Below are 22,400 nucleotides of genomic sequence, written 5' to 3'. Positions count from 1 at the left end.
TCAACGTGAGAATCTTTGGGCTACCAGAAGGAACAGAACAAGGCAACCCGACACTGTTTGTAAACGAAATGCTGAGCGAACTTTTTGGTCAAGATCTAGGACGTCCACCTCACTTGGTCAATATCGCTCACCGCATCGGAGCAAATAAAGGCAAGACGCGATGCCTAATCGCTAAACTCAACAACTCTGATATAAGACAGACGGTTGTGCGTCTTGCCGGTGTGAAAGCTAGAGAGCCAGGCGGGCTACAGTACAAAGGACATAAAATCAGCATCTTCCGTGATGCCACAGCAGACCAACGCAAGCAGCAAGCCTCCTTTGATGAGCTCAGATCACTCTTACGCAAAACAAAACTGTGCTACGGGGTGGCTCACCCTGCTAAGCTGCTCATCACCTTCAAGGATAAGACTCACTCCTTCACCGAAGCATCGGAGGCAATGGACTTCTACACAACCGAGATCAAGCCCACATTAGACGCGGAGGCACACTCATCACCAGCGCCGACCTAGGACGAGACTGTCTACTACTGTACATACTGTACACATCATACAGAACACAGGTATGCCCATGGTGGCGCTGTCCACACTGGTCAGCTGAAAATATTGTGAACATTTCAGTCTAACGTGGCCACATGGACTTGGAGTAATATGAAACCCTCTTCTGTTTGGCACTGTTCATGGGTTTAAAAAAAAAATATGATAACTTTTCTTTCTAACCATTAGTGCTGCTGTGGATGGTGCTGTTGTCATCATGATTGATGGGGACGTTAATATCACCCATGGCATTACTCTCCTTACCCAATATAACTTGGTCTATATATGGTTTATATTATTCATATATTTGTTTTGCTATTATTATTACAATCTATGTTATTAGCGACAGATATAGTGGTAACTGTGCTGGGTGAATTATTACTGCTGGTATCTTTATTTTATTTTATCTTTATTACCAGTAGTGTTGCTGTGTATGGTGCTGTGGTCACCATGACTGATGGGGACGATAGTATCACCATAGCATTACTCTCCTTACCCAATATAATTTACCATAAATTAAAGAAAGAAAGAAAAGGAAAAAATAATTGATCTCCCTGTTTCCCTTCCAATTTAGTTTTTTGATAATGCATTGGATAGTTACTAACACAGGGAGACCAATAGAGGGAGCTGTTTGACCAGCTAACATGTCACAACTCTGCAATAGGCAGAAAATGGGAGGTAGGGAGATGGCTATGTGGAATAAGAATACTATGGTATTCTACCCACGCGACCGTCTTCCGGGGGGAGGGAGGGGGGGGGGGGGGGGTAATTGTGTTGAATGTTGTCCAGAGCTGCCAGACTCATTGTTTAATTTTCATTCTAGTGTGCTTTTCCAGGCTGTTCCCATTATTTCAATTGTATAGCCTACATGTCAGGATCCACTCGTATAAATCAGACAGATATGAATAACATAACGCTGGTCTCGTGGAATGTATGCGGTCTTGGGCAAGCTCTAAAGCGGGGCAAAGTGTTTGCGCATTTAAAGTCTCTTAACGCTGACATAATGTTTCTACAAGAAACTCACATAAAAGCTACAGAACAGAGGCGACTGAGGGCTAACTGGATATCTCAAGTTTACCAGTCACCTTTCACATCCAAAGCTAGAGGTGTCGCTATTCTTTTTCGCAAGAATATCCCATTCCAGCTTTCCTCAATAGTCACAGATCCAAATGGCAGGTATATTATGATTACTGGAAACATACATTCGTTCCCTATCACTTTATTGAACATATATGGCCCAAACACTGATGATCCAAATTTCTTTCGCAAAGTATTTGATTTAATTCCAGACCTAGGCACCACTAATTTATTAATGGGTGGAGACTTTAATTGCTACCTTGACCCATATTTGGATAGACTCTCCTCCCGCACCCCAACAGCAATAGCTTCTGTCCTAACATTAAATAATTTAATTAAATCTAGAAACATAGTAGATATCTGGAGACTACAACACCCAACGGACAAAGACTATTCGTTTTTCTCGCATGTCCATAAGTCATACACGAGAATTGATTATTTTTTAGTGGATGCAAAATTAATAACTAACATTGTGAATACCAAATATCATAATATAATAATATCGGATCACAGTCCAGTTTCACTAGAAATAAAGCTTGCTTTGCCCAAACAAAGCTACTGTTGGCGCTTTAACCCGTGGCTGCTCACAGACCAAGAGTTTATTAACTGTATGACAGCTCACTTGGAGGAGTTCCTTGAGTTCAATGACACAGGGGAGGTCTCAGACTCCATACTCTGGGAGACTCTTAAAGCAGTAATGAGAGGTCATATAATTTCCTTTGAAAGTTCAAAAAAAAGGGAACAGCGCCATCGTCTGGTGGAAATCGAAAACACACTCCCGACCCTTGAACAGACTTACAGGAACTCTCTTTTGCAAGAAGACTATAATAAGATCCTGAATTTAAAGTATGAATATAACCGCATTCTTAGTGGAAACATCGGTAAACTCTTATTGAAGCTCAAACAGAGACATTTCGAACTGAGCGACAAACCAGAGAGGCTGTTGGCCAGACAGTTGAAAGGAGCACAGGCGAGCCGTGCAATCCACAAAATTTTATCTAAAACAGGTGATTTGTTAACTAACCCTAAGGAAATAAACAACCGCTTTAAAGAATTTTATTCAGAATTATACAAAACAAAGTCTCAGGCCACTAACGCAGACTTTACAATTTTTTTTGACTCTCTCAACCTGCCAAAACTGGATGAGTCATCCAGGTTAGAACTCGATTCAGATTTTTCAGAGAGTGAGCTAGTTGAGGCAATTAAGTCATTCCCCTCTGGTAAGGCAGCAGGCCCAGACGGATTTGGCTGTGAATTTTACAAGACATTTCACAAGACACTTGCCCCAATCCTACTCAGAATGATCAATGACTCCATTAAGAATAACAGATTTCCGAACTCTCTGTACGAAGCAAATATATGTATCATACTGAAGAAGGGCAAGGAGGAAACAGAGCCTGGGAGCTACCGGCCCATCGCCCTCCTTAATTTTGATCAAAAATCGATCACAAAAGTATTAGCCAATAGATTAGGGAGACATATTCCATCAATTATACACCCTGACCAAACAGGGTTTATCCCAGGCAGATTTTCATTTTGTAATGTGCGTCGGCTCCTGAACAATGTTTATACCAACCACGAGGACAACTCCAGAGCGGCCATTTTGTCCTTAGATGCAGCCAAAGCGTTTGATCAAATAGAGTGGCCCTACATGCTCGAGGCACTTAAAAGATTTGGATTTGGAGACTCTTTTATTGCATGGGTCAAAATACTATATCTCTGCCCGACATCCTCCATCCTCACTAATAATGATAAATCTGGACCTTTTGACTTGCAACGTGGGGTCCGACAGGGCGATCCGCTTTCTCCCTTACTATTCGACGTTGCTCTGGAGCCCCTCGCGATAGGAATCAGGAGCCACCCCAATATCAGAGGCATTAAGATAGGGGACATGGAAAGCCGGGTGAGCCTTTACGCTGATGATACATTGTTATATCTTTCAGACCCAGAAACCTCTGTTCCTCCCTTGTTAGATTTCATTGAATCATTTGGTAAGCTTTCTGGCTACACAATCAATTGGGGTAAGAGTGAGTTCATGCCTCTCTCGGGCGGCCTGAACTCAGACTTTCTTAAGGCTCTACCATTTAAAGTAGTAAATGACCATTTTTCATATTTAGGACTCCGAATATCTCGAAATCCCAAACTCTTATTTAGACTTAACTATGCTGACATGCTCACAAAGTTAAAACTCAACATAGAGAAGTGGAGGACCCTGCCCTTATCTATGGTGGGGCGTATTAACGCAATCAAGATGGTGTCTCTTCCTAGATTCTTGTATCTATTTCAAAATCTGCCAATCTTCCTCACTGCAGCATTCTTTAAGAAACTAGACTCTATTATTTTCCCATTTGTATGGGGATATAAAACCCATCGCATATCAAAAGGGCATCTGCAGAAGCCAACACAGGAGGGAGGCCTAGGCCTCCCTGTATTCAGGAATTATTATTGGGCAGCCAATGCTAGAGCTTTGACCTATTGGCAGAGGGGACTCTCGGGTGAGACACCATCTAATAACTCCCCCCTGTGGCTAAACATTGAAGCCACAGCAGTAAAAGGCTCCTCTCTCTGTACTTTACTTTTTTCTAAAACAGAATCCCCTCAAAAGCTAATTGGTGACAATTTTATCTTAAGGAACTCACTTAGGATTTTGAATCAGATAAGAGGTGTTCACAAGCCACCAAATGTCTGTATGTATACCCCTATATGTCATAACCACTCCTTTTTGCCATCTCGGACAGATGGGGCGTTTGCTGTCTGGAGGGACAAGGGACTCACGACCCTTGGAGACTTGTACATAGACAAACAGTTTGCATCATTCGACCAACTGAAAACAAAATTTAACATCCCTAACTCCCACTTTTTTCGATATCTCCAAATCAGACACTATGTCAAAGAAAAAATTCCACATTTTGAAACCATGCCAGAGAATTGCCCATTCTATGATCTCCTGAAGCTTCCTCCAGACTCCAGACACCTGATATCTCGCTTTATGTCCCTGTTTTCCACCTCTGTGTCCACTGACCATCTGAGAGATGCCTGGTCCACTGAGTTGAATCTAGAGGTGTCTGAGAACATATGGAATGAAGGTTTGACTAGAATCCAAACTTGCTCGATCAATGCTAGGTACAAATTGATTCAATTTAAAGTCATCCATAGACTCCACTATTCAAAGACCAAACTACATAGAATTTATCCATCTCTTTCTCCATTATGTGACAGGTGTAAAGTTGCAGAGGGCTCTTTAACACATCTCTTTTGGCTCTGTCCTCATTTACAAAAATTCTGGGGTGAAATATTCCAGTGGTTTTCCAGGGTCTATGGAAAGGACATTCCCCCTGATCCAGAGTTGGCACTCTTTGGGTGTTCAGAGACTGCCTTAAGGTACACGAGGGAGGAACAACAGACACTAATGCTCGGCATGGTAGCTGCAAAAAAAATTATTCTAACCGATTGGAAATCACCTACACCCCCGTGTTTCCAGAAATGGCTCAATGAAATGATCACAATCATACAGATGGAGAGGATCCGCTATTACAGATCCAAAGAGCACAACAGGTTTTCGGACATATGGAGCCCATTCATTGACTATCTGAAGGACAAATAACTGCACTCTGCAGAGACTCACCCCTGTATATCATGTTTGACCTGCACCTTGTAACACCTGGCTATACAACACACTTTAATGCTTTGAGTTAAGTCACACTGTTATTTTATTTTCCTGTCTGGCAGTCCTTTTCGTTTTTTTTTTGTTTAGTTTTGTCTGTTTATTTTTGTTCTGTCTCCTCCTTTTTGTTTTGTCTGTTCTTGTCTAGTAAACTGAGAAATAAAGTATTTAAAAAAAAAGAATGGAATGAATACATGGGTCGGGAAAGATAGTTAGCTCAAAGCTAATCCGGCCTGTTTAACCACTGGCTTCTGTTAGCTAATGCTGGCTGAGCAAGGAAACTAACAGTAAACGTTTTTACATGAAATACAGCCCAAAAACCCTGCTGACAAACGTTTGCTTATTAAATACATTCTATACTATAATAATACAAACGTTTCATTGCCTCTCTGTGACGACAAAGTTGTTTAAATAAGGGGAGAAAAGTAGCTAAAACCAATGTATTTGGATGGGACAGGAAGTGCCATTGGCAACCGGAAGTCAGCCGGAAGTGGCTACTTTCAGATTGTGCAAGTGGAGAATTCATGGACAATGTAGGGGATGACGGGGTCCAGTAGAAGAAGAAGAAGAAGAAGAAGAAGAAGAAGAAGAAGAAGAAGAAGAAGAAGAAGAAGAAGAAGAAGAAGAAGAAGAAGAAGAAGAAGAAGAAGAAGAAGAAGAAGAAGAAGAAGAAGAAGAATTGCGGAGGGCAGTAATACGCCACGATGCGTCTACACTGCCGGAAATTCAAATAAGAAGAAGAAGAAGACAGAAGATCTCATTGTGCATCTTGAAACAGTACTGAACAGTAGGCCTACTGAACAGATAGACTAAACAACATAGATTGAAGCCTGCATTTCTCAACCAAGGTGCCTTGCCTACCGTTTTGCTGTGGAAAGGTGAGTGTCCACAACGGCTAGCTAGCTGTTCTACTTGAATACTGAATGTTAATATTGGATCAGACAATATTGAATACTGAATGTTAATTCAGGTTGACAGTTGACATCATTTGACAGTTGACAGGGGGCTGGGAAGTTGATTTAATAAAAGAAAAAATACTAATTTAATCAGATTAATCACTTTATTCAAATTGAGGATTTAGTTTGAGGATATAAAAAAAATAGAAATAAAAATTATTTATAAAAATAAAATGAGAATAATTTTTTTAATTTAAATTCTTTTATTAAAAACCAAGGTTCGAACGTCCGTTCGAAGAACCCTGACGAAGTGTGAATCCCAAAAACAGGCTTCGGGGACAGCCTTACCAAACATATTATTTATATTATTCAAATGGACTCAAACATGTTCCGTTGGGATGTCACAGTATGTCACAGTATGATGTCATAATAGAACATTCTAGAACATTTGTGTTGTCACAGTATGATGTCATAATAGCTCATTCTAGAACATTTGTGATGTCACAGTATCATAATAGACCATTCTAGAACATTTGCGATGTCACAGTATGATGTCATAATAGGACATTCTAGACCATTTGTGATGTCACAGTATGATGTCATAATAGACATTCTAAAACATTTGTGTTCTATATTCAACAATTCTCTCAAGATCTAATTTTTCAGAGACTTGTGGTAGTATTGACGTTGAATTTCATAATTAATAGGTGTGAATAATTAGAGAGTCATAATGTAGGAGAAACAGACATTCTACACCAACCCCCTCTCATGAGAAGACTGCGTACCCAAACGGTATGTAGGAGAACAGTTACAGGTCATAAAGCCCCCCTCAAGCTAATGTAATCAGGAGACAACAAAGACTATGTAAATAAGTTGCACCCCACAGACGAAATGGGGACTCACTCTAAATCCTGGTATATTTATCACTGTTATATTATCTGGTAAATAAAGGTTGGTGTAGGTAACTTACAAAGAATACTACCATTTAGAATGTCACATGAAAGGAAGGGTGATTACACTCTTGTTATAGAATTCTGGTTAGTACTGTATGGTAATAGGCCCTTCTGTTCCCGGGAGGACGACAACGACGGGGGCCATAGGCAGGCCCCCCCTCTCTGTCCAAACATGAGAAGCTATGGCCCAAAGGAGGGGGCTATTCACACCACCCCACCTGAAGACATCACACCAACCCCCACCCGTGGGACAAGACCCAACCCCCCAGAAGAAGATGCTGGATTGGATCAACCATGTGCTAATATTGGCTAGAAATGATAGGATATAAGGGCCCACAAAGTGTGATTCTGGAGCCCAGATCCCACCCAGGTCTGCGTGCTCCAACCGCCCCCCCCCCCCCCCCCCCACCGAGAGACTACTGCTGAGCTGTTTTAATGTAAGTAAGCTGAAATGGAACCACCAATAGACTAGAATAGACTGTAAACTTAGCTTAGGAACCAGGCTTACTTACATACAAAAAGGGCTTACAGTATTGTCAATGTATGTTCAAATTATGTTAACGAGTGACTGTTTCTGTACATATTGGGGTTTGAGATGCACACCTTATTGTGATTTCTGTACACGGCAGCCATGTTAATGTTTTTCTGATAATCTTTTGTATGTAAAAGGCAACTTCTTATTCACCCTTGGCCTGTGGCTCAAATCAGTGGCGTCATTTCAGTAAAAGGCAAGGTATGGCGAGGGGGGGGTGAAGGGGGGATTTTTTTTGTCAAATCAGTTGTGCAATAGTCACTTTTGGTGAGTTGTTTCTATACAATTCAGTTATATGACATTTAGGTATGACACAGGACTACACAAGCATTTTTAGTATAGAAATGTGTCAACAGACTAAAGCAGGGAACCACAATATTTTGCATACGAATTATGCAGAATGTAATATCATAACTGTCTATTACTTTAAATTTCTTGCAATTGAGCCAATTTTCCTTAGGTACGGTTTTGAGGTGTGTGTTCAACAGAATGTAGTATCAAAAACACATTCACAAAAAGTATGGGTTACTGAATGCTGAACTGCACTGTTATAATCACTAAGCCAGACCTTACCTGTGTCCCTGTATCACTTGTCTCTGCTGCCCTTTGATAAAAAAAAACTTCCCTATGTCCATTTTCCTTTTTTTTGGGCATATTTCAGTTAGTCACAGTAAAAGTCACCTAGTAAAAGTGAGATAATTGACAATATCAAAACATGCTAGGGCTGTACCGAATAGTTCGAAGCTTCATTCATAATGTTGACATTCGAATTCTAAATCAACATAAAAAATTGTAAATAATTGGATGGATTATCCAAGGGGGGGGCCCGGGGGGGGGGAGCGAGCGAGAGCATATATGTATAGGGTATTAGATAGCAAGTATTAGGTGTATACCTTGTATATTACATTTATTTAAATGGTCATTTCATTGGATGTGCACTGTTAATTAATGCTCGTATATCAAATTTTATGTTGTCATGTTTATGTTTATGTGTTTGTTTAAAAAATAATAAAAAAAATATATATATAAAAAAAAAATTAAATAATTTTTTTTTTTTTTTACATTTTTATTTGCCAAGGTATGGCGAGTGCCATACCTTGCCATACCAAATTGACGCCCCTGGCTCAAATAAATGTTGAGTTGAACTATAGTTCTGGTTTGTCTGGCTACACGTTTATTTCTTCATCTGCTTTAAGTCAGATGAGGAGACCAACAATTCTATCACTATGAACCCTTTCTCCTCCTTCCAGATAAGCAATCCCATTGTACTGATTGATTGATTGATTGAAAACTGTATTAACAGATTGCAGAATGGGTACAATACAGTACAGCTCAATACACACAATTGTTAAGGGGATGCAGACCAGAGAAAGACTTTCGTCTTGTTTACATCAGGGTCCCCCATTTTCAATTAATCTGGACATATATGACATACATGACATACAGATAGTCAGTACTGCTACATCTATACATTTATGACATACCAGATTTGCAAATACAGTACTGTTTGTGATACAGAAGGAGTCAGGAAAAGGGAGTATATACATTTGACGTAGAAACTGTACATTGGAGGAGGTTGGGTGGGGGGGGGGGTTGGGTACACTGGGATATTGACAACCATACTGGGTAATCTACATTGGAGGTGGTTGGGGGGCACACTGTATGTACAAGCAAAACTGTACATTGAGGGGGGGGGGGGGGAGACACTGTACAAACAAACAAAATTGTACATTGGACTATTGACAAAACCATACTAGGTAAATGACTGTACATTGGAGGGGGTTGGGTTAGGATATTTACAGGGGCCAGTGTTGAATTGCAGTCTCCCGTAGGTGTCCCTTGAGAGAGGTTTTGAAAGTGGGTAGTGATCCACATTCCTTTACAGCTTTGGGTAGGGCGTTCCACATTGATGTGGCATAATTGCGAAACGTGTTTAGTCCCTTATTTGAGCCGAATCTGGGTTTAACATGATTTGTGGAGCTCCCTCTGGTGTTGTGATCGTGGTATTCACTGACCTTTGGGAAGTATTTTGACATGTACATGGGTACCTTGGTCGTGTAGTGTATCTTGTAGACCAGGCCCATTGCAAGTTGCTGTACTCTGTCGTCTACTCTAAGCCATCCTAGGTTGTCAAAGTGGGCAGGGGTGAGGTGGGTTCTAGGAGTAAGGTCAAGCAGTAGTCTGACCAGTTTGTTTTGAGATGTTTGTAATTTTGTTTTTAGCGCCTTTGAGGTGCTTTGGTACCATGAGGTGCAAGCATAGTCGTAGTACCCCTGAATGAGTGCTCCTGCCAGAGTCTTCAGGGTATTCTTGTTTACCAGAGAGGAGATCCGGTACAAGAATCGAGTTCGTTGGTTGACTTTTTTTATTACATTGGATGCCATTTTGTCACAGGAGAGATTAGCCTCTAGGATGGAACCCAGGTAGGTAATTTCATCTTTCCTTGTGACAATATTGTCACCCACTGTAACTGAGAAGCCGTCGGTCTTGCTGAGTTTGTTATTTGAACCGAAGAGAATGGACTCTGTTTTGCCCATGTGTAATGATAGTTTGTTATCAGCGAGCCATATGCAGATTCTGCCTAGTTCCGAGCTGAGGGTTTTTTCAACCTGTAACTTGTTCTTGTCAGAGACCAGCAGGGCTGAGTCGTCCGCAAACAGGAACAAGTTGCAGTCACAAGCTGACGACATGTCATTTGCATAAATTAGGAACAGTAGCGGTCCTAGTATGCTTCCTCGTGGAACACCACAGCTCACTGTGAGGAGGGGGGGATAGGGTACCGTTTACCTCCACCATCTGTTCCCTCCCCTCAAGGTAGGATTGCATCCAGGTCACTGATACTACAATAACCTTAGATTATTGTGGGATTCTGTAGGAATATACTACAGAAATGGTGCCGTTCTTACCCACCCTGTTGTGCCCCCCCTGTAGATGTGCGGTGAGGTCTCTGGACCTTGCGTGTATGTTGGGGACGTGCAGGGAAAAGAGCTGGGGGTTGCTGCGTTTGAAGTTGCAGGCAGGGGCTTGTTGTCTGGATGGAGGACAGAGGGACAGGATGAAGGCTGGTTGTGTACGCCACTAGTTGGGACCCACGGTGAATATGGCCTTTTGCATACAAGAATGGGGGAGCGGTGGTTAGGTTGGTTTAGGTTAGAATATCCAAAGGTATAGGGATCGCGCTTGTTGTGCAGTAAACATGCAAACATGGGCTTTTGATGTTTGTATGTTTGTTCAGACACAGGAGGCCGTTCCCAGCCTATTCGTTTGAGGTTTATAATAGCTTAGGGGGATAGGTTAGGGATAGGTAATTTACTGGAAGGCGAAGGCGTGGAGCGGTAGAACGGGGAATAGTCACAGATATGCAGGAAGAGGGACTGTGAAGTGGCTATGGTTCATTAATGGGTAATGCGGAGTAGTCAGATCTTAAAGAGAAGATTATAGGGTAAGGTAAAGAGTTTAATGAGAGAACCGTGATTGTAGTACAGGATATCCTGGTTCCACGGTGAGAACAGAGTACAGAGAATATGAAATGAGAGAACCGTGATTGTAGTACAGGATATCCTGGTTCCACGGTGAGAACAGAGTACAGAGAATATGAGATGAGAGAACCGTGATTGTAGTACAGGGAATATGAGCCCTGATACCAGAGAGATGAACATACCACAGAGTGATGAACATACCACAGAGTGATGATACCATAGCTCACAATGAGACAGAGTTACAGAGTATAGAGATGAACATACCACAGAGTGATGGACATACCACAGAGTGATGATACCATAGCTCACAATGAGACAGAGTTACAGAGTATAGAGTACATAGAAACAGAGAACAGAGTGATGAGAAAATAATGATAGCGCTGCGCCATGTAATCGATGTCTCGTACGGGGGGGTCGGTTTGTTTGTATTTATGTTTTTATGTATTTATGTATTTGTGTAACCATGTAGGATCATAGCAAACTCGGCCGGGTTGTTGTGTTGTGTAACGTGGATCAGGGCGGTACATGGGTCTGGAGCGAATCATATTGGAGGTTGGGGCTAACTAGCTTAGCTCTGTCAACGAGTCGCGGTGAAACTAGGGACGTTACGACAATGATGTGGGAAGAATTGACGAAACACTGTGGCGGTAATTATTGTTAAGAAGCGAATCGAGGCATAGGTTGGGGAGATTGTGGCCGTTTTGAGGGTTATTATTAATGCGGTAACGATTGTGTACGATATTAAGAAGTCGCTGCTTGATGACGTCATGGTGTTGAATGGAGAGTGTGTAACGTTCGCGGTGCGTGGAGCCGGACGAAGAGAGGGGTAGGAGAATTGGTTTATGATTCGTGTTGGACTGTGTATGCGGCGTTGGTAGGTGAGAATGTTTTAAAAATTATTTTCTTTTAAAGTAGTTTGTTATTTTAAGCATGTGTGAGTTGTTTATAGTTGGATTGGTACTGAGCGGATTAAATGAATGGACGGATCTCGAAAGGCACGGCTCCCGAGAGGGCATTGAACGTCGCATTGGGTTGGCTAGCGGGTTAGCTGGTATGAGAGTTTGGGCGATAGCGCCGTGAAAAGGGCTCGTGCAATTTTATGTTTGGAAGCGGCATGGTGGCGTTGAGTGAGCGATGCTTATGTCTGAAGCGATTGTGTGATAATAACGTTGATTGGGAGTTATTTGCGAAAGTTGGTCGCTTCTGACGTCATAATTGTGGGACCTAGGGCTTGGGTGGCGCTGGGGCTGGCTAGGCTAGTTAGCTTGCGTGCGGTTGTTTTGTGGAGTTTGCGAGCGGAATGTGTGGCGATTCGAGTTTTGAAAATGATGTTTAGGAAGGGTTGAAGATCGCGGTGGATGTCATGGCAGTGTGTTGTGTTGAAACAAGGCGTTTATGATATTAATTATGCTTTGTTGCGATACATCGTTCTGTGTGCGCCGTTGGCTACTGCGCATGCACGGTACAACGTGGATTGGGTCAATGCGTTCGTAGTAATTCACTCAGGGGACAGGAATAACGGGTAAGAGAATATTTTGCATTATGTTGAATGGTTGTGTTTGTGTATTGTGCATTCTGTGGGTTGTGAACAGTGTTCTGGGAGTGGTTTTGGTTGTACTACTACAAGTTTGTGTGGAAAAAATAGGGTGTTTTAGGTGTAGCATGTGATGAGACAGAGGCGGATAAACAAGGAGTAGATGATTTAATATGCATGCCCTAAACAACGCTGGGATTCATATACCGGATACACATTGTGCTTGTAATAAATGGGCAATAAATATGTTACACAGGGGGAGTCTTGACCAAGTGGGGAGAGGCATATCGCTTGCGTCATATTTTGATTAATACATCTACATTATAATCACATGTCACCTGTATACAGGGCTAAGCGTTCCCAGAATATTCTGTTTACAGTTATGAGACTTAGCATGATGGGAACTTAACTGATAAATAATGTGCTTTCTAATAGGTGATGGTTGAAGCAGAAATGCTTATATGTGTGTTGTGCATGTACAAATGTGATTTTAAGATCTGTATAGGAAAAGTCTGTGTAGAATGGTAATTATTTTGGGATGCTTGTATCAAGAAGTCTTTAATATACTGTTATTATGTTGACACAGGTCTCAGACTTATGGGAGATTATAATTTATTGGTGGAGGCTTGTTGTCTGTGTTAGAAGACAGTTTTGTTAATGCAATGGCGATTTAATACAAGTGTGTGTATACAGGGAAAGGAATGTAACATTGTTAGTGGTTGGTTTAGGGGAGGAGGTTGAGAATAGACTGCAGACATTGCCTGTCAAAGGAGTATTGTCTTTGATGGGTACGTACATACGCACATTTGGCACAGGGATATTTTTAACCAAGGGGGGATGAGTAGTTGATTGGTTAAAAATAGTACAGCTAAATACATACAAATAGTTAAGGGGATGTAGACAGAGTCCAGAGTACAAGGAAAATGAGATGGGCTGCATTGGGTAAAGTGGTCTACAAAGTAAGATACGTGTAGGATCGGTTTGTCACAATGTGTATGGTATGAGGAAGTATTTAGGACTAACCACTATAATGTTATGCTGAAATGAACGATGCAGCTTACATGTATAATAATTAGATTTGATGGACATTTCCAGTTTTTTAAATCTGTGTAACGTGTACAATTGTAAGCTTAGAATAATGATGTTGTGTTTGACTGGAGTTTATTATGTAGCTTGAATTAAGATGCTTGTATAGAATGTGTAACTGAGGGGTACAATTCCCTGACTGTATTGATAAGTATGGTATCATTAAACCACTACCGCTTTATGTACTTTAACTACTGGCCATACAGTACACGATATCTAAATATGATGAACACTTTCCCACAATGAAATCGGGTCCACACAAAGGTAATAATCAAATATTTAATATATAGCAAAAGGTACATATAATAGTTACTATTACATTTATGATTTGAATGCACTTGTAAGGCAAATGAGTACTCGTAGGCAAATCAACACTGAATGTCCAATCTCTGGTTACGCAGGAAGCAAGTATACAACCTGGCTCTTAGGGAATTAGATCTATGGTACACTTAATGATATAGCAGGATATTCTGGAAGGGGTCCTCCCGGTTGTAGGCCGGTAGGGGGGGTAGGAGAGCCGTCGGTAGTAGACCGTCTGGTCAACGATATCTAGGGAGACTTCAAGTACAGAAGACAGTGCAGTAGACTCTTGATCCGCAGATGAATACACCTTGGTTCTCTTGTAGGCTGTAGCTCCACAGTGAAGAAGAAGCTAGGCGACCTCAGTCTCTGAGCGCCGACTCAACTTGACTCCTCTCGGGGGTAAATCCAACACTCACAGGCGTCGGCGATTATCCGCTCCATAAATCACAGTACCAAAGCAAATATATTCCAGCCGCATAGGGCTCAGCAGTCGTCGGGTAGGTAATCCAGTGTACATGTCCCTCGGTCCTCGTCTAGATCTCCTCGGAAGAAAGCGCCACGTGTGGTCGGCCCCAGCCTGGATAAGACTCTAGATCACATGAGGAAGCGTTGGAGATGCTGGTCACTTTAGAACTCTAACCGCACGATGCACCATACACGATAGACTATTATTACTTAATAGAAATACGTCGCACTCGACGGTACAGTGCCAAACTCTGACAATTCAGCTATTAATTCGCACGAGGTCTCGATGCTATTCTAAGGCCAAACAGGCCATACTACACCGCACGCGGTATCGTGGGTGAGGCTTCACATTCTGTTACTTAGTTGGGTAGAAGGGTAAAGGACTAAGGGTCTTCTACATTTACTTGCGCCATATTTATATGCACGGTGAACAAATAGTGCCACTCTCCTTTCGGTAGCCGTATTCCTGCGCAGAGCCGGGGCTAGTAGAGACATGTCTCGTCGGTACCATTGAACTTGGCTCCAAGGGGCTTGTCCCCTGGCGCCAGGTCCTTGTCCAATAAGAGAATGAACTATTATGGGCTATAGTAGGCTAAAGGGATATTCCGTGTATATGTACAAGGAATATACAAGGGATATCAAACGATATACAAATACTATTCAATATATATCCATAAATAAATATATATATTCGGTTTAATCTGATCCTTCGTAACAGCCGCCCCCTAATTAGTCCCACCTAATTAGCTAAGCAGAGACAGATTAACCGCACTGTCCACTACTCAATGTCCGCTGTGAGGGTCAGTCAGTTCACAAAGTCATGGGGTCATGGTCGTCATCGATAGTATCAGGGAGCCTCGGCAGTTCTATTAGCCTCGCCACGGGTCGGGTGTAGGTCCGCCCCTTGGACGAGCACTTCAGCTGCTCGGACCTTTCCATCGGCACCGGTGATCACTTTGCTTACGCGGTCAGCCGGCCACATAGCTCGGGGTAGTGACTGGTCGATAATCATGACGACTGTTCCTTCTGTCAAATTGTCTCTCTCTTTCACCCACTTCTGGCGGGTCTGTAGAGACGGCAGGTAGTGGAGTAGGAAGCTGTTCCAAAACTTGTCAGCCAGTACTTGACTGTACCTCCACATTCTTCGGCCGTTCGCTTCTTCAGGCCTGTACATTGTCTGTGGTAGCGTGGGGTCCAGCCGCCCCATCAAGAGTGTGTTGGGGGTGACTGGGTCGACATCTGCTACATCACTTGAGACGTAACCGAGGGGCTTTGAGTTCAATACTCCCTCGATCTCCGTGAGGACTGTCATTAAGACTTCTTCCGCCACGGTCTGGGCCCCAAGCACGGCGTACAGGGCTGTCTTTATGGAACGTACTTCTCGTTCCCAAGTTCCACCGAAGTGAGGTGCGTTCGGGGGATTAAACTGGAAGTCAATCTGGGATGGAGCGAGGAGGGTCTTAAGTTCTGGGCCCATAGCTTGGAAGCTCTCTCTCAGCTCTCTTTCTCCGCCTTTGAAGTTTGTCCCGTGATCAGACAACAATGTAGACGGTTTTCCTTTCCGTGATGTGAATCTTCGGAAGGCCATAAGGAATGAGTCTGTGCTCATGGTTGGGAGGAGTTCGATATGTATCGCTCTGGTGGTCATGCATTTGAATACAATACCCCACCGCTTCTCGGTTCCTCTTCCTTTCTTTATATACAGCGGGCCGAAACAGTCCATACCGGTGGAGTGAAAAGGCTTGTCGCCGAGTCGGAGGCGACAGGGAGGTAGGTCAGCCATCCGGGGTATACTGGGCTGGGCTCGCCACTTACGACAGTCTAGACAGGTTCGCTGGAAGCGCCGCACTGCTTCTCTCCCTGGAAGGCGAAGGCGTGGAGCGGTAGAACGGGGAATAGTCACAGATATGCAGGAAGAGGGACTGTGAAGTGGCTATGGTTCATTAATGGGTAATGCGGAGTAGTCAGATCTTAAAGAGAAGATTATAGGGTAAGGTAAAGAGTTTAATGAGAGAACCGTGATTGTAGTACAGGATATCCTGGTTCCACGGTGAGAACAGAGTACAGAGAATATGAAATGAGAGAACCGTGATTGTAGTACAGGATATCCTGGTTCCACGGTGAGAACAGAGTACAGAGAATATGAGATGAGAGAACCGTGATTGTAGTACAGGGAATATGAGCCCTGATACCAGAGAGATGAACATACCACAGAGTGATGAACATACCACAGAGTGATGATACCATAGCTCACAATGAGACAGAGTTACAGAGTATAGAGATGAACATACCACAGAGTGATGGACATACCACAGAGTGATGATACCATAGCTCACAATGAGACAGAGTTACAGAGTATAGAGTACATAGAAACAGAGAACAGAGTGATGAGAAAATAATGATAGCGCTGCGCCATGTAATCGATGTCTCGTACGGGGGGGTCGGTTTGTTTGTATTTATGTTTTTATGTATTTATGTATTTGTGTAACCATGTAGGATCATAGCAAACTCGGCCGGGTTGTTGTGTTGTGTAACGTGGATCAGGGCGGTACATGGGTCTGGAGCGAATCATATTGGAGGTTGGGGCTAACTAGCTTAGCTCTGTCAACGAGTCGCGGTGAAACTAGGGACGTTACGACAATGATGTGGGAAGAATTGACGAAACACTGTGGCGGTAATTATTGTTAAGAAGCGAATCGAGGCATAGGTTGGGGAGATTGTGGCCGTTTTGAGGGTTATTATTAATGCGGTAACGATTGTGTACGATATTAAGAAGTCGCTGCTTGATGACGTCATGGTGTTGAATGGAGAGTGTGTAACGTTCGCGGTGCGTGGAGCCGGACGAAGAGAGGGGTAGGAGAATTGGTTTATGATTCGTGTTGGACTGTGTATGCGGCGTTGGTAGGTGAGAATGTTTTAAAAATTATTTTCTTTTAAAGTAGTTTGTTATTTTAAGCATGTGTGAGTTGTTTATAGTTGGATTGGTACTGAGCGGATTAAATGAATGGACGGATCTCGAAAGGCACGGCTCCCGAGAGGGCATTGAACGTCGCATTGGGTTGGCTAGCGGGTTAGCTGGTATGAGAGTTTGGGCGATAGCGCCGTGAAAAGGGCTCGTGCAATTTTATGTTTGGAAGCGGCATGGTGGCGTTGAGTGAGCGATGCTTATGTGTGAAGCGATTGTGTGATAATAACGTTGATTGGGAGTTATTTGCGAAAGTTGGTCGCTTCTGACGTCATAATTGTGGGACCTAGGGCTTGGGTGGCGCTGGGGCTGGCTAGGCTAGTTAGCTTGCGTGCGGTTGTTTTGTGGAGTTTGCGAGCGGAATGTGTGGCGATTCGAGTTTTGAAAATGATGTTTAGGAAGGGTTGAAGATCGCGGTGGATGTCGTGGCAGTGTGTTGTGTTGAAACAAGGCGTTTATGATATTAATTATGCTTTGTTGCGATACATCGTTCTGTGTGCGCCGTTGGCTACTGCGCATGCGCGGTACAACGTGGATTGGGTCAATGCGTTCGTAGTAATTCGCTCAGGGGACAGGAATAACGGGTAAGAGAATATTTTGCATTATGTTGAATGGTTGTGTTTGTGTATTGTGCATTCTGTGGGTTGTGAACAGTGTTCTGGGAGTGGTTTTGGTTGTACTACTACAAGTTTATGTGGAAAAAATAGGGTGTTTTAGGTGTAGCATGTGATGAGACAGAGGCGGATAAACAAGGAGTAGATGATTTAATATGCATGCCCTAAACAACGCTGGGATTCATATACCGGATACACATTGTGCTTGTAATAAATGGGCAATAAATATGTTACACAGGGGGAGTCTTGACCAAGTGGGGAGAGGCATATCGCTTGCGTCATATTTTGATTAATACATCTACATTATAATCACATGTCACCTGTATACAGGGCTAAGCGTTCCCAGAATATTCTGTTTACAGTTATGAGACTTAGCATGATGGGAACTTAACTGATAAATAATGTGCTTTCTAATAGGTGATGGTTGAAGCAGAAATGCTTATATGTGTGTTGTGCATGTACAAATGTGATTTTAAGATCTGTATAGGAAAAGTCTGTGTAGAATGGTAATTATTTTGGGATGCTTGTATCAAGAAGTCTTTAATATACTGTTATTATGTTGACACAGGTCTCAGACTTATGGGAGATTATAATTTATTGGTGGAGGCTTGTTGTCTGTGTTAGAAGACAGTTTTGTTAATGCAATGGCGATTTAATACAAGTGTGTGTATACAGGGAAAGGAATGTAACATTGTTAGTGGTTGGTTTAGGGGAGGAGGTTGAGAATAGACTGCAGACATTGCCTGTCAAAGGAGTATTGTCTTTGATGGGTACGTACATACGCACATTTGGCACAGGGATATTTTTAACCAAGGGGGGATGAGTAGTTGATTGGTTAAAAATAGTACAGCTAAATACATACAAATAGTTAAGGGGATGTAGACAGAGTCCAGAGTACAAGGAAAATGAGATGGGCTGCATTGGGTAAAGTGGTCTACAAAGTAAGATACGTGTAGGATCGGTTTGTCACAATGTGTATGGTATGAGGAAGTATTTAGGACTAACCACTATAATGTTATGCTGAAATGAACGATGCAGCTTACATGTATAATAATTAGATTTGATGGACATTTCCAGTTTTTTAAATCTGTGTAACGTGTACAATTGTAAGCTTAGAATAATGATGTTGTGTTTGACTGGAGTTTATTATGTAGCTTGAATTAAGATGCTTGTATAGAATGTGTAACTGAGGGGTACAATTCCCTGACTGTATTGATAAGTATGGTATCATTAAACCACTACCGCTTTATGTACTTTAACTACTGGCCATACAGTACACGATATCTAAATATGATGAACACTTTCCCACAATGAAATCGGGTCCACACAAAGGTAATAATCAAATATTTAATATATAGCAAAAGGTACATATAATAGTTACTATTACATTTATGATTTGAATGCACTTGTAAGGCAAATGAGTACTCGTAGGCAAATCAACACTGAATGTCCAATCTCTGGTTACGCAGGAAGCAAGTATACAACCTGGCTCTTAGGGAATTAGATCTATGGTACACTTAATGATATAGCAGGATATTCTGGAAGGGGTCCTCCCGGTTGTAGGCCGGTAGGGGGGGTAGGAGAGCCGTCGGTAGTAGACCGTCTGGTCAACGATATCTAGGGAGACTTCAAGTACAGAAGACAGTGCAGTAGACTCTTGATCCGCAGATGAATACACCTTGGTTCTCTTGTAGGCTGTAGCTCCACAGTGAAGAAGAAGCTAGGCGACCTCAGTCTCTGAGCGCCGACTCAACTTGACTCCTCTCGGGGGTAAATCCAACACTCACAGGCGTCGGCGATTATCCGCTCCATAAATCACAGTACCAAAGCAAATATATTCCAGCCGCATAGGGCTCAGCAGTCGTCGGGTAGGTAATCCAGTGTACATGTCCCTCGGTCCTCGTCTAGATCTCCTCGGAAGAAAGCGCCACGTGTGGTCGGCCCCAGCCTGGATAAGACTCTAGATCACACGAGGAAGCGTTGGAGATGCTGGTCACTTTAGAACTCTAACCGCACGATGCACCATACACGATAGACTATTATTACTTAATAGAAATACGTCGCACTCGACGGTACAGTGCCAAACTCTGACAATTCAGCTATTAATTCGCACGAGGTCTCGATGCTATTCTAAGGCCAAACAGGCCATACTACACCGCACGCGGTATCGTGGGTGAGGCTTCACGTTCTGTTACTTAGTTGGGTAGAAGGGTAAAGGACTAAGGGTCTTCTACATTTACTTGCGCCATATTTATATGCACGGTGAACAAATAGTGCCACTCTCCTTTCGGTAGCCGTATTCCTGCGCAGAGCCGGGGCTAGTAGAGACATGTCTCGTCGGTACCATTGAACTTGGCTCCAAGGGGCTTGTCCCCTGGCGCCAGGTCCTTGTCCAATAAGAAAATGAACTATTATGGGCTATAGTAGGCTAAAGGGATATTCCGTGTATATGTACAAGGAATATACAAGGGATATCAAACGATATACAAATACTATTCAATATATATCCATAAATAAATATATATATTCGGTTTAATCTGATCCTTCGTAACAGCCGCCCCCTAATTAGTCCCACCTAATTAGCTAAGCAGAGACAGATTAACCGCACTGTCCACTACTCAATGTCCGCTGTGAGGGTCAGTCAGTTCACAAAGTCAAGGGGTCATGGTCGTCATCGATAGTATCAGGGAGCCTCGGCAGTTCTATTAGCCTCGCCACGGGTCGGGTGTAGGTCCGCCCCTTGGACGAGCACTTCAGCTGCTCGGACCTTTCCATCGGCACCGGTGATCACTTTGCTTACGCGGCCAGCCGGCCACATAGCTCGGGGTAGTGACTGGTCGATAATCATGACGACTGTTCCTTCTGTCAAATTGTCTCTCTCTTTCACCCACTTCTGGCGGGTCTGTAGAGACGGCAGGTAGTGGAGTAGGAAGCTGTTCCAAAACTTGTCAGCCAGTACTTGACTGTACCTCCACATTCTTCGGCCGTTCGCTTCTTCAGGCCTGTACATTGTCTGTGGTAGCGTGGGGTCCAGCCGCCCCATCAAGAGTGTGTTGGGGGTGACTGGGTCGACATCTGCTACATCACTTGAGATGTAACCGAGGGGCTTTGAGTTCAATACTCCCTCGATCTCCGTGAGGACTGTCATTAAGACTTCTTCCGCCACGGTCTGGGCCCCAAGCACGGCGTACAGGGCTGTCTTTATGGAACGTACTTCTCGTTCCCAAGTTCCACCGAAGTGAGGTGCGTTCGGGGGATTAAACTGGAAGTCAATCTGGGATGGAGCGAGGTGGGTCTTAAGTTCTGGGCCCATAGCTTGGAAGCTCTCTCTCAGCTCTCTTTCTCCGCCTTTGAAGTTTGTCCCGTGATCAGACAACAATGTAGACGGTTTTCCTTTCCGTGATGTGAATCTTCGGAAGGCCATAAGGAATGAGTCTGTGCTCATGGTTGGGAGGAGTTCGATATGTATCGCTCTGGTGGTCATGCATTTGAATACAATACCCCACCGCTTCTCGGTTCCTCTTCCTTTCTTTATATACAGCGGGCCGAAACAGTCCATACCGGTGGAGTGAAAAGGCTTGTCGCCGAGTCGGAGGCGACAGGGAGGTAGGTCAGCCATCCGGGGTATACTGGGCTGGGCTCGCCACTTACGACAGTCTAGACAGGTTCGCTGGAAGCGCCGCACTGCTTCTCTCCCTTGCAGTATCCAATAACGACGTCTGATCTCCGCGAAGACTCTCTCTGCCCCTGCGTGGTGCACATCCTCGTCGTATTTCTTTATGATCAGCTCCGTGACCTTGTGTCGGCTGTTCAAGACTATCGGGTACTTGACGTCATCCGGTAAGTCTGGGGCTCTCCGCAGACGACCACCCACTCTGATGAGATTATGGGCGTCGCTCTCGGGGGCTAAGTGGAGCAGTCTGCTGTCTGATGGGACGGGCTTTGCTCCCTGTAGACAGGCTAGCTCATCGGGGAACGAGTCTCTCTGGGCTCGTTTTAGTAGAAGAAGTTCTGCTTCTTCGTAGTCAGCTGCTGAAATGTCAGTTGTGGGCTGAACCTCTGGGTGGTGCCACAGAAATGTCTTTAGCTGCGCACTCTGTAGGGTGAGGCAATCGTCTAGATCGGGGTCTGTGGGGACGAGTGTGTGTGTCAACCCACAGAACATAGATTTCTTGTTCTCTGCCTCCTCTTTACTCGCCTCCCGTGGGGTGGGTGTAGGCCACTCTTCTTCGGGGAGCTTGAGAAACTCTGGTCCGTCACTGTAGAGGTTGTGACGGGTGAGGTCATCCAGGGACATTC

General features: G+C 43.5%; 1 protein-coding gene across 1 annotated transcript in view; it reads left to right on the top strand.

Annotated features, from left to right (window-relative positions):
* Positions 1–561: 561 nt before the first annotated feature.
* Positions 562–22,400, top strand: part of LOC311240567 (large ribosomal subunit protein uL3-like) — a gene marked incomplete at its 5' end in the record, with an annotated part of 153,444 nt that continues 131,605 nt past the window's right edge. Inside the window, one exon of the mRNA XM_084329143.1 lies at positions 562–588. Coding sequence (XP_084185269.1) covers positions 562–588 — 27 coding nt within the window. The remainder of the gene's footprint in view (positions 589–22,400) is intronic.

This window comes from Notolepis coatsorum (genome assembly GCF_963971535.1).
Source record: "Notolepis coatsorum genome assembly, chromosome: 14".
Taxonomy (NCBI): domain Eukaryota; kingdom Metazoa; phylum Chordata; class Actinopteri; order Aulopiformes; family Paralepididae; genus Notolepis; species Notolepis coatsorum.
The sequence above is the reverse complement of the archived record's forward strand: the minus strand, read 5'-3'. Positions and strand labels throughout refer to the sequence as shown.